Source organism: Brassica napus, unplaced genomic scaffold (assembly GCF_020379485.1).
Source record: "Brassica napus cultivar Da-Ae unplaced genomic scaffold, Da-Ae ScsIHWf_3013;HRSCAF=3800, whole genome shotgun sequence".
In the NCBI taxonomy this organism is placed as follows: Eukaryota; Viridiplantae; Streptophyta; class Magnoliopsida; order Brassicales; family Brassicaceae; genus Brassica; species Brassica napus.
In genome coordinates, this window is record NW_026016261.1 from 12,501 (window position 1) to 24,449 (window position 11,949).

The 11,949-nt window shown below is 34.4% G+C and overlaps 1 protein-coding gene, 2 non-coding genes and 1 pseudogene across 3 annotated transcripts; 1 reads left to right on the top strand and 3 right to left on the bottom strand.

Moving 5' to 3' along the window:
- Window positions 1-6,903, bottom strand: part of LOC125602867 — a 7,222-nt pseudogene extending 319 nt beyond the window's left edge.
- On the bottom strand, window positions 3,570-3,642 carry TRNAT-UGU. The gene has a single exon. It is a non-coding gene; the product is annotated as a tRNA-Thr (tRNA).
- TRNAF-GAA lies at window positions 5,204-5,276 on the top strand. The gene has a single exon. It is a non-coding gene; the product is annotated as a tRNA-Phe (tRNA).
- A 2,350-nt stretch (window positions 6,904-9,253) lies between the features above and the next one.
- LOC125602865 (ATP synthase subunit beta, chloroplastic) lies at window positions 9,254-11,686 on the bottom strand. Its single transcript, XM_048774243.1, has one exon. The coding sequence runs from the start codon at window positions 11,187-11,189 to the stop codon at window positions 9,693-9,695; it is 1,497 nt and encodes a 498-aa protein (XP_048630200.1). The 5' UTR covers window positions 11,190-11,686; the 3' UTR covers window positions 9,254-9,692.
- Between the last annotated feature and the right edge of the window lie 263 nt (window positions 11,687-11,949).

Below are 11,949 nucleotides of genomic sequence, written 5' to 3' on the forward strand. Positions count from 1 at the left end.
AAATAGAACGATTTGAGAAAAGGATATAATGAAATTTTTTTCTGGGATTGGTTCTTCTGATAGAAAAAAGAATCTGGTTTATTTGACCGAGAGGGCCAAGAAACTAAAAAACAATTAATTGTAAAAACAAATAAAGATATATTATAGAATAAAAAAAAAAGAAACAAAGAAAAAGTTCTTATTCGAAGCGCCTCGTGATCGTCAACCAATTCTGTGCTTCAATATAATTACCAGGAGTAAGCGTTATAGCCTGTTTCCAATACTCGGCGGCTTGAGCAAACCAAGCCTCCGCCATTTCAGAATCTCCTTGTTGAATGGCCTGTTCTCCACGGTCGGAATAGGCGGGTCAATTCCCTCCCTGAGAACCGTACTTGAGAGTTTCCTACCTCATACGGCTCGACAACCAACTCTTTTGTTTTGGTGTACCAGTTTTTTTCACTTTAACCTACTTTAACTTTATATCTAATTGAATGAGATTTCTTATAGATATTCATTCGGTTTTTCTTGGATTAAACAAAAGAGAGTAATTACATGAGTTTCAAACTTTCGTTTTGATTTAATTAATATATTAATTAATCTAATAATAAGTTTTATCTTTTCTCCTACCTTCAGAAAAAAAAAGGCATGTCCACTGTTATTAGATATTAGAATTTTCTGAAAGGTAACTATCCCGCTTTCATATATAAATTTATATAGAATCGTTGAAAAAGACTTTTTTTCATACTTCATATCATAAAAAAGAAAAAGACTTACTGTCTTTAGGATCTGATGCTACACCGCTGCTCAATACCTTAGGGGATCCACTCTATTACATAAGTAGATTTCTAAGATTTATCTCATATTATGATATAAATAAACAGCTCTTGTTGTATCGGTCCAAAACCTTTCCAGTTGATCTTTACGGTGCTTCCTCTATCAATTAAATCTTTTTTTATCCATAGAAAATAAAGTATTTAGGCATATCTAGTCTTCACTTCATATTTCGATCCATGAAGTTTATTTATTTGCTACAGCTGATAAAAAATCGTTTTGGACGATGCTTATGTAGAAAGCCTTTTTTTTTTCTAGTATTTCATTGACTAGCTGTTCGTTCTTTTTTTCTATAGTGGAGATAGTCGCACGTAATGACAGATCACAGCCATATTATTAAAAGCTTGTGGTAAAAAGGGGTTTCGTTCTAATGCCCGAAAATAATATTCTAAAGCTTTGGTATGTTCCCCATTACTTGTGTGGATAAGGCCTATATTATAGAGTATATAACTTCGATCATAGGGGTCAATTTCTAGTCGCATAGCTTCATAATAATTCTGTAATGCTTCCGCATAATTTCCTTCAGATTGAGCCGACATCCGTTACGGTCGTCATTCGCTTTAACGAATTCTCCGTTTCAGAACCGTATGTGAGATTTTCATCTCATACGGCTCCTCCTTTAGGTGCATAATGAAAATAATAAATATATGGATATGGAAAAATTTGATGTCATTATGAACTAAGCGGGGCTAATGTTTTTACAAGAAATCCCTAGCCAACCTTCTTGTAAAAGATCTTTTCTTACTACCAAGTGGATTCATATTCATACTAGATAAAAATAAAAAAGGAAACTCTAACAATTTCTTTGTTCTCAACGCCCCTAAATTTCCAGGAATTAGTCACTTCAACAGTCTTCAATGGTTATACGGGTATCCAAAGTACGGACGAGATGGATGTTTATTGTTCCAACCATTTTAATTAGTCCCAATCCCAAAGAAGAAGAAAGAAAAGGAATCTTTTTGAAGAAAGTTTTCGTGTTGTTGATTTCTCGGCGTAGTGCTTCTTCCCCTGTGCCTCCTATTCGTATATTGTATTAGTCTAGTAGGATTGATCTGTAATACGGGAACCGTAGGTAAAAAACCTTTTGCTCAATACTAGAATTCATAATTGAAGCATCTAAGGCTGCACTAATCGTGGATACATGACAGAAGGGATTGCTTTTTTATATTATAAACTTCACCTTCAAAAGCGTAGATTTTTTTCAATACTCATTTTTTTCTATTCCAAATCGGTGAGAAATAGAAAAAAATGATAATGATAATCAAATCGCACCATCTCTGTAATAAGTAAATGCCTCTTTTTCTCCGGAAGTTGTCGGAATGACTCGTAATAAGATATCGGCTACAATTGTAAAGGTTTTATCAATAAAATTTCCATTTATACGCGATCTTGGCATAGGTAGTAATCCATTCTATAACTCTTTTTATTTCCTTTAACTTTTCTTTTGTGAGAAAATTTTCTCACAAACAAAGGAATTTTATAGTACGAACTAACATAAAAGCGGACTCGTTTTTTATAAAAAAATATTCTATCTACTTCCAATTTTTCTAGATATAAAATCTACATTTCTTTGCTATGGAAAATGCTGGGAAGAGCAAACAAGGGATCCAAACCTCCCTACCAATCTATGATACATGAATAGGAAAAAGATTCCCCGACAAAATCCCTTACCTTGTCCCTTTTTAGTTTTAATCAAAAAAGCGGGCAAAGGGGAGTTGTCCGAACTCTTGTTTTTAGTGATTTTTTTTTACTTCACTTAGGTTTTTTAAGTCTGGCGAGAGTAATATTCTACGACAAGCAATTCATTTATTTTCAAACCGACGCATTTCCTATCTATTATTTGATTGACTAACCCTTCATATTGGAATGTGTGAAGAGTCAGATGGTTTGGCAATTCCTCGGGGGCAGATGACTCAAGAAGATTTTGAACCAAAGTTCTAGAGTTTTGTTCATCCTTCACTGTAATAATATCTCGGGGTTTGCATCGATAACTTGGTATATCAACTATACGACCATTAACTAAAATATGCCCATGGTTAACTAATTGGCGCGCTTGAGGAATAGTCAAAGCCATACCCAACCGAAAAAGGATGTTATCCAAACGCATTTCAAGTAATTGTAATAAAACTTGACCCGTTGACCCCTTAGCTTTTCCGGCGATACGAACATATTTAAGTAATTGGCGTTCTGTAAGACCATAATGAAAACGCAATTTTTGTTTTTCTTCTAAACGAATACGATATTGAGATTTTTTTCCGGAGCGTGATTGGTTTCTAAGATCGCTTCCTGCCCTAGGCCTTTTACTAGTTAGTCCCGGTAAAGCCCCCAGACGGCGTATTTTTTTAAAACGAGGCCCTCGGTAACGTGACATAAAGACTCCTTTTTTTATTGAAATTGTACAAAAACTAAACAAAATTAAAACTGAACTAAATGATAATGATAAATAACGTAAAATCCACTCCAATAAACTATTGGAATACAAAGAGTCAGAAGATATATTCTCTCAATATACAGATTTTTTTTATTGTATATACAATATATATAAATCAATAAATCACAAAAATTTTCCTTTATTTTCTTCATTTATTTTGCCAAGATCTAACCCTTTTACCCCAATATATATTCCTATATGGAAGTTTATATGACATAATATAAATGGCGTGGTAACTCTTGGAAAAAGGTGAAAGAAGTCTTTTCAATCTTATTTTTTTTTGAAAGTACATTAAAAATCATGTAAAAAAAATGAAAAACTATGTAAAAGCCGGCTATCGGAATCGAACCGATGACCATCGCATTACAAATGCGATGCTCTAACCTCTGAGCTAAGCGGGCTCAACTAAAATAGTGTATACAAATTCACTAAACTACTAGATCGTATTAATTAACTATTCTATTCATATTTTTCCTTATCTATTTAGAATTCATCATATTTTCGATATTCTAGAACAGAATATAGCTCAAATAAATAGTGACTATCATTAAATAAATAAAACAAAACCTTAATGAATTAATATAATATAGCAATATATCGACTTTCTAATTTTGATTTCATGAGTTTCTAAATAAGAAAATTTTAATTAGACCGGAAAGCTTTTTTTTAAAGTTAAATGATATCTGATTTGAAATTCTTGGTTTTTTTGTTCTAACCTCATGCAATTATTATTATTTGATACTTTTTCTCTTTTTATATTCTTTATTATTTTATAGAATTAAATTATTAGAATGAATATTCGAATATTCATTTCGAATATACTTTTTTAGAATTATTCGAATTTCAAATCTACGAAGTAGACTTATAATCTTTTTACATTGCACATTGTAGAATTCTAAGTTTCAATAATGATCATAAATTTCTTTTCATGGAAGTAAAAAAAACGAATCGACCGTTCGACTATTTCTTAAAATTGAAGACAACGATGAGAAAAAGGAAGAACATATATATGTTCTCTAATATATAACCATATTGAATTGCAAATACAAAAATGATAGAATCTTTGTTGATTAAACTAAATCAATATGGATGGGGCTAAAAAAAATGCAAGAAGATACCAAAGAAATAAAATAAGTATCTGTATGTAATGAATTCCAAGGTTTCGTCATAAGAAAAAGTGGAAAGACATCATAATGAGATCCTAATCTCAAAGCAAAAAGGGGGATATGGCGGAATTGGTAGACGCTACGGACTTAATTGGATTGAGCCTTGGTATGGAAACCTACTAAGTGATAACTTTCAAATTCAGAGAAACCCTGGAATTAACAATGGGCAATCCTGAGCCAAATCCTGGGTTACGCGAACAAACCAGAGTTTAGAAAGCGGGATAGGTGCAGAGACTCAATGGAAGCTGTTCTAACAAATGGAGTTCAATCCCTTGTGTTGAATCAAACGATTCACTTCATAGTCTGATAGATCCTTGGTGGAACTTATTAATCGGACGAGAATAAAGATAGAGTCCCATTCTACATGTCAATACTGACAACAATGAAATTTATAGTAAGATGAAAATCCGTTGACTTTTAAAATCGTGAGGGTTCAAGTCCCTCTATCCCCAACCCTACTCCCTAAAAAAGTCTGTTTGACACCTTACCCTTTTTTTAGTTATTCAAGAATTCATTGATCTTTTTTCATTCATCCGACACTTTTACAAACTCGAATTTCTTTTCTTATTATATACAAGTCTTGTGGGATATATCATACATATACAAATGAGAAAGAACTATCGATTTGAATTATTTCGAATCTAAATAATTTTTCATTCTAAAACTTAGAAAGTCTTCTTTTCGAAGATCCAATAAATTCCCGGTCCAAAACTTTTTTCATTTACTACTTTTGCGTTTCTTTTAATTGACATAGACCTAAGTCATCTCATAAAATGAGAATGATACTTCGGTAATGGCCGGGATAGCTCAGTTGGTAGAGCAGAGGACTGAAAATCCTCGTGTCACCAGTTCAAATCTGGTTCTTGGCATAGGATTGATTAATTTTGATAAGTTTATAGTCTTCAAATTAAACGTATCTTTAGTAAAAAAAGTGCAATAATCCTTTATCCCCCTCTCTTTTTTGTTCATGTTGTGGATCCATCCGTTCAAAAAAAATGTATAAGACTTTATACCTAATACATATTCGAAAGGAAAGTTCTGGTTGAAAGAATAAAAAAAAGTAAAAAAAAAAAGATCTATATCTATCTATCTATATCTATCTATAGTATCTATCGTTGAAGGGCAGAAATACCCCCAAGATTCATTAGATTAGATACAATAGAAATAGAATTTTAACCCCCCCATTTATTGTATTGCTTTCCAATCTTATTTATTCATTCCCAGTTATGTGACTAAAGTTGACTAAGTTATGTGCGCGATACAAAGTTCATAATGCAGAACTCTTTTTTTTTTTTTAGTTCATCCTATTGGCTCGGCTTTTAGGAAAAAAGTATCTTTCAAATTGGAGATTAAGCTATCTATAATAATATGAATAAGACCTTAATTCTTCTGTTTGTTTGATCTAAAAACGACTCGAATTCAAAATATTCCGCGAAGGTCCGTAGTTGTAGAAACTAAGACTCATTTTTATCATTCAAATTTTTTATCATTCAATAAGCATCTTGTATTTCATAAAAATTGGGGGCAATATAATCCTTACGTAAAGGCCACCCTATCCAACTTTCGGGCATTAAGATCCGTTTCAGCCGCGGATGGCTATCATAAGTGATTCCTAACATATCATAAGATTCCCGTTCTTGAAAATCCGTACTTTTCCAAACCCAGAAAACAGATGGAATTCTGGGATTACTCCTGTGAGTAAATACTTTTATGCAAACTTCTTCCGCTTGATTGACACCATATTCTATTCTCGTAAGATGATACACACTGGCTAAGAGGCCACCTGGTGCCACATCATAGGCACATTGGGAACGTAAATAATTGTAACCATATACATATAAAATTACAGCAATAGAATGCCAATCTTCGGGCTTTATTTGTAAAGTCTCTATTCCTTGGTAATCGAAGCCCAACGATCTATGAACCAGCCCGCGTTTGGCTAGCCAAACGGACAAAGTGCCCTGCATCTTTTTTATTTCCCCCACACCTTTTTTTATATAAATTTAAGTATTTCACATTTACCATGAGTTCTAATTTATGAAGATTTTTTCTTATTCTCTCAAATCCTCCCTAATTCACTAATTCGTGGGAAGATACTGGGCTTTTGTATTTAAAAAATGTTTCAGTAGAGATCTCTGAAGTAGATGATGGTGGATAGAGTAATTCTTGATCATAATTTCCAGTCTGTGTACTGCGTACAACAAAAAACTTGTGATTGGTAGTAAAACACCGATTACCCCGTTGAGGTCTAATTCGATCCTTATAGATTTCTCTAGCTATTTTCTTACGAAGCTTTGTTATAGCGTCTATAACAGCCTCTGGTTTAGGTGGACAACCCGGCAAATAGACATCTACAGGAATTAGCTTATCAACCCCTCGAACAGTACTATAAGAATCGGTACTGAACATCCCCCCTGTAATTGTACACGCTCCCATAGCAATAACATACTTTGGTTCAGGCATTTGTTCATATAATCTCACTAAAGAAGGAGCCATTTTCATTGTTACTGTACCTGCTGTTAAAATAAGGTCCGCCTGTCTAGGACTTGATCTTGGTACTAGCCCATAACGATCAAAGTCAAATCGGGAGCCTATTAATGAGGCAAATTCAATAAAACAACAACTGGTACCATAAAGAAGCGGCCATAGGCTGGAAAGTCTTGACCAATTTGAAAGATCATTTAACGTAGTTGAAATAACTGAGTTTTTTTGTTGTTCGATCAAGTACGGGAAACTTAATGGAATTCATAATTGTTTCAATGGTTTTTTTTTACTTTTTTTTTATTGTTATTGTACAAGTATTCAGGAAACGAACTAAGACCATTCCAACGCTCCTTTTCGCCATGCATAAACTAAACCAAGAATTAGGATAAGCACGAAAATGAAAGCTTCTATAAAAGCGGATACCCCTAGTACATCGAAACTCATTGCCCACGGATACAGAAAAACGGTTTCAACATCAAAAACAACAAAAACTAGAGCAAACATATAATAACGGATTCTAAATTGTAACCAAGCATCCCCGATCGGTTCTATACCTGATTCATAACTAGAAAGTTTCTCCGGCCCCTTCGTAATTGGAGATAAAACCCCGGAAATTAGAAATGCCAAAACAGGAATAGCACTTGATATTATTAAAAATGCCCAGAAAATATCATATTCGTAAAGCAGAAACATAGACGAACTCCTATGAATGTGGAAAAAATACCCGCTTAGTCAATTCCAATCGGAGTGGATTGGGCAAGGTATATATAACTCTTGCGTCAAAACAAAAATTCAGGTTAATCGAATCATTTATTTTCGTTTGGTTGCTGTGGTAGACGTCTCCTTTTAAGATTTATTGATTGTAATCTTATTTTCAGTACACTTATTACTTAATATTTCCATGTTTCTATTACTAATAGTTTCTCATATTAATAATATAATATTAATATGATTAATAACTAGTAATTTTTTTTTTCTGTTTCTTAAATTTGCTTTATGTTTTATTTAAAAATAAAACAAATTGATAAAATATCTTCGTTTTTAAAATTATGACGTATCAAAAAATCCACTTACGACTATGAAAATGAATGAATAAAAAACGTTTATTCTAAATTATAAGTATCTATCTAGATATATCTATAGATAGTGATTGGATCCACTGAAATCAAATGAAATCAAATTTGGTTTTCCGTTTTATTCTGAACGACCCCCAGGACTTATGGTTTAGGGTCTGGGAGTTTTTTTTATGAACCAACAAATTGAAAGTAACCAGTTAGAAATAAAGAATACAATAAAAAGTCAAAAATTATCCAATTATTTGGATTTGAATGTCATTTATTAGAATAAATTTATTAGTTAGGGCTATACGGATTCGAACCGTAGACCTGCTCGGTAAAAGAGCTCGAACTTATTATTATCAAAATGATTCGAACTCTTTCAAAGACCCAACATGCATTTTTTTTGCATTGGGCTCTTTCATTAACTGATAGAAAGATCAGTTAGTCTACCATATTTTTTCTTAAAAAAAAAAGATAAGAAATGGTTCCAAGTACTCTGATTGATTATTTTTTAATTCTAATACAATACAGAATAACTACCAAAGTGTTTCAAAGAAGGGTTCTCTTGACGTAGGTTTGCTTTTGGTCTAGATCAACTTAAGTTAAATATAGTCTCTAACATCCTGATTAAAAAATCAAATATGAAACTTGCTACACCTTAAGGTTCATAGGACGAAAAGATCATTTTTGAGTTCCTTATACTCATTCTGCCTAGCATTAAGTAGACTGGGTATTCACCCTATCAATATCTCAAATCAATGATGGGTTCTATTAATTCCCTACCGAAATGGGGTACTTTAATAGGACCTAATGTCAGGCTATTGTTCTCCTCTTTTTCCTAAAAAAAAGTCATGGAGTAAGACATCGATTTATTAATAAGATCAATCAATTGGTTTGATTGCGTGATGGACTCCTCTGAAAAACTTTGGCGCACGTGTAAACGAGGTGCTCTACCTAACTGAGCTATAGCCCTTGTGTTTATGATCCACATTTTATCTTATCTTATCATGTAGATAATTTCTTGTCAAGATTAATATTATATGATCGAACATTATATCTCTTTCATCTCGTTGTTTATTGGTATTGCTTAGAAATAATATTGGATTTATAATCCTATCGATGTGATAAGTATCCCCGTGCCTTCTCTTTACGATGATAAATAACCTACTTAACTCAGTGGTTAGAGTATTGCTTTCATACGGCAGGAGTCATTGGTTCAAATCCAATAGTAGGTATAACTTATTAGACACCATGATCAATGGTGTCTAATAAGTTTTTGTAGCCAGCTTTTTTTTTTTTTTTTCTCGCTTTTGGATCCTATTTTTTTATACGTCAGCTAGTTACAAAATCAAATCGTATTGAGAGCCTCGACGCGTGTCCGAGCTCGTCTGAGAGCTAGATTAGCCTCAATTGTTTGTCTCTTGCCTTCAGCTTTTCTCAAGTTCGCCTCTGCTATTTCAAGAGTTTGCTGAGCTTCTTGTGGATCAATGTCACTATTCTTCTCTGCATCATTTACTAAAATAGTAATTTCATTATTGCCTATTCTAGCAAAACCGCCCATCAGAGCCATTGTTAACCATTGGTTATTAAGGCGTATTTTCAAAATACCTATATCAACAGCTGTGGCAATCGGCGCGTGATTTGGTAATACGCCAATTTGTCCACTATTAGTAGATAAAATGATTTCTTTTACTTCTGAATCCCAAACAATTCGATTCGGAGTCAGTACACAAAGATTTAAGGTCATTTCTTCAATTTACTCTCCATTTCTAAGTTCGTAGCCTTCGCAGTAGCTTCATCGATGTTACCCACTAAGTAAAAGGCCTGTTCAGGAAGAGAATCAAATTCTCCGGAAAGGATCAAATTAAACCCTCTAATTGTTTCCGCTAGCCCAACATATTTTCCCGGAGAACCTGTAAATACTTCTGCTACGAAAAAAGGTTGTGATAAGAAACGCTCAATCTTTCGTGCTCTTGCGACGGTTAAGCGATCCTCTTCGGATAATTCGTCCAACCCCAGGATAGCTATAATGTCCTGAAGCTCCTTGTAACGTTGTAAAGTTTGCTTTACTTGTTGCGCAGTTTCATAATGTTCCTCGCCAACGATTCGAGGTTGTAGCATAGTTGACGTTGAATCTAAAGGATCTACCGCTGGATAGATACCTTTAGCAGCTAATCCTCTTGATAGTACGGTAGTCGCATCTAAATGTGCAAATGTGGTGGCAGGAGCAGGGTCAGTCAAATCGTCTGCAGGTACATAAACTGCTTGAATAGAGGTTATGGACCCTTTTTTCGTAGAAGTAATTCTTTCTTGTAAAGAACCCATTTCGGTACTAAGGGTGGGTTGGTAACCCACAGCAGAAGGCATTCTACCCAATAAAGCGGATACCTCGGATCCTGCTTGTACAAAACGGAAGATATTGTCGATAAATAGAAGTACGTCTTGCTCATTAACATCTCGGAAATATTCTGCCATAGTTAAGGCAGTCAGACCAACTCTCATACGAGCTCCCGGCGGTTCATTCATCTGACCGTAGACTAGGGCTACTTTGGAGTCCGCAAGGTTTAGTTCATTAATGACTCCAGATTCTTTCATTTCCATGTAAAGATCATTTCCTTCACGAGTTCGTTCGCCTACTCCACCAAATACGGATACACCACCATGAGCTTTGGCAATGTTGTTGATCAATTCCATAATTAGTACTGTTTTACCCACGCCAGCCCCACCGAATAGTCCGATTTTTCCCCCACGACGATAAGGGGCCAAAAGATCTACTACTTTAATTCCTGTTTCAAAAATAGATAAGGTTGTATCTAAGTCTATAAAAGCAGGCGCGGATTTATGGATAGGAGATGTTGTGAGAGTATCGACAGGACCTAAATTATCAACAGGTTCCCCAAGTACATTGAAAATTCGTCCTAGAGTCGCTCCGCCGACTGGAACACTTAGAGGATTTCCCATATCAACCACGTCCATCCCTCTCTTTAAACCCTCGGTCGCGCTCATAGCTACAGCTCTAACTCGGTTGTTTCCTAATAATTGCTGTACTTCACAAGTCACATTAATTTCTTGACCAAGCGTATCTCGACCCTTAACCACCAGAGCATTGTAAATATTAGGCATCTTGCCCGGGGGAAAGGCTACATCCAGTACCGGACCAATGATTTGGGCAATACGTCCCAGGTTGTTTTTTTCACGTATTGAAACCGCTGGATCCGAAGTAGTAGGATTTATTCTCATAATAAAAAATATGTTCAATTTTGTTGCGAAATTTTTCGAATACAGAAAAAATCTTCGATAGTAAATTCATTGGTTAATTCAATAATAAATGGGAGTAAGCACTCGATTTCATTGGTACCACCCAAGCGAATATGCAATTCAATTTTTTACTTAATTAAATTTCAATGAAGGAATAGTCGTTTTCAAGCTCAACTAACCAAAACCTAGTTTTAAAATAAAAAATATATGAATAAAAAAATTTTTGTGGAAAGTCTTTGATTTATTTGTCATAATAGGCAAGACTTTGTTTTATCTAGCCAATTCCGAAATGGAACTCTATTTATGATTCATTATTTCGATCTCATTAGCCTTTTTTTTTCATATTTTCATTTTAGCATATCCGGTTATGCGTCCCATCGATATCAACCCCCCCTTGTTTTCATTTTCATGGATGAATTCCGCATATTGTCATATCTAGGATTTACATATACAACATATATTACTGTCAAGAGTGATTTTATTGAGATGATTCCGTACTACAATTTGGTGGCGGAACTTTAGGCCACCCTTGGGGAAATGCACCGGGTGCCGTAGCTAACCGAGTAGCTCTAGAAGCATGTGTACAAGCTCGTAATGAGGGACGTGATCTTGCAGTCGAGGGTAATGAAATTATCCGTGAGGCTTGCAAATGGAGTCCTGAACTAGCTGCTGCTTGTGAAGTATGGAAGGAGATCACATTTAACTTCCCAACCATCGATAAATTAGATGGCCAAGACTAGAA

Excerpts from the sequence above, each read along its gene's own strand:
- LOC125602865 (XM_048774243.1), bottom strand. The coding sequence starts at position 11,189 with ATGAGAATAAATCCTACTACTTCGGATCCAGCGGTTTCAATACGTGAA.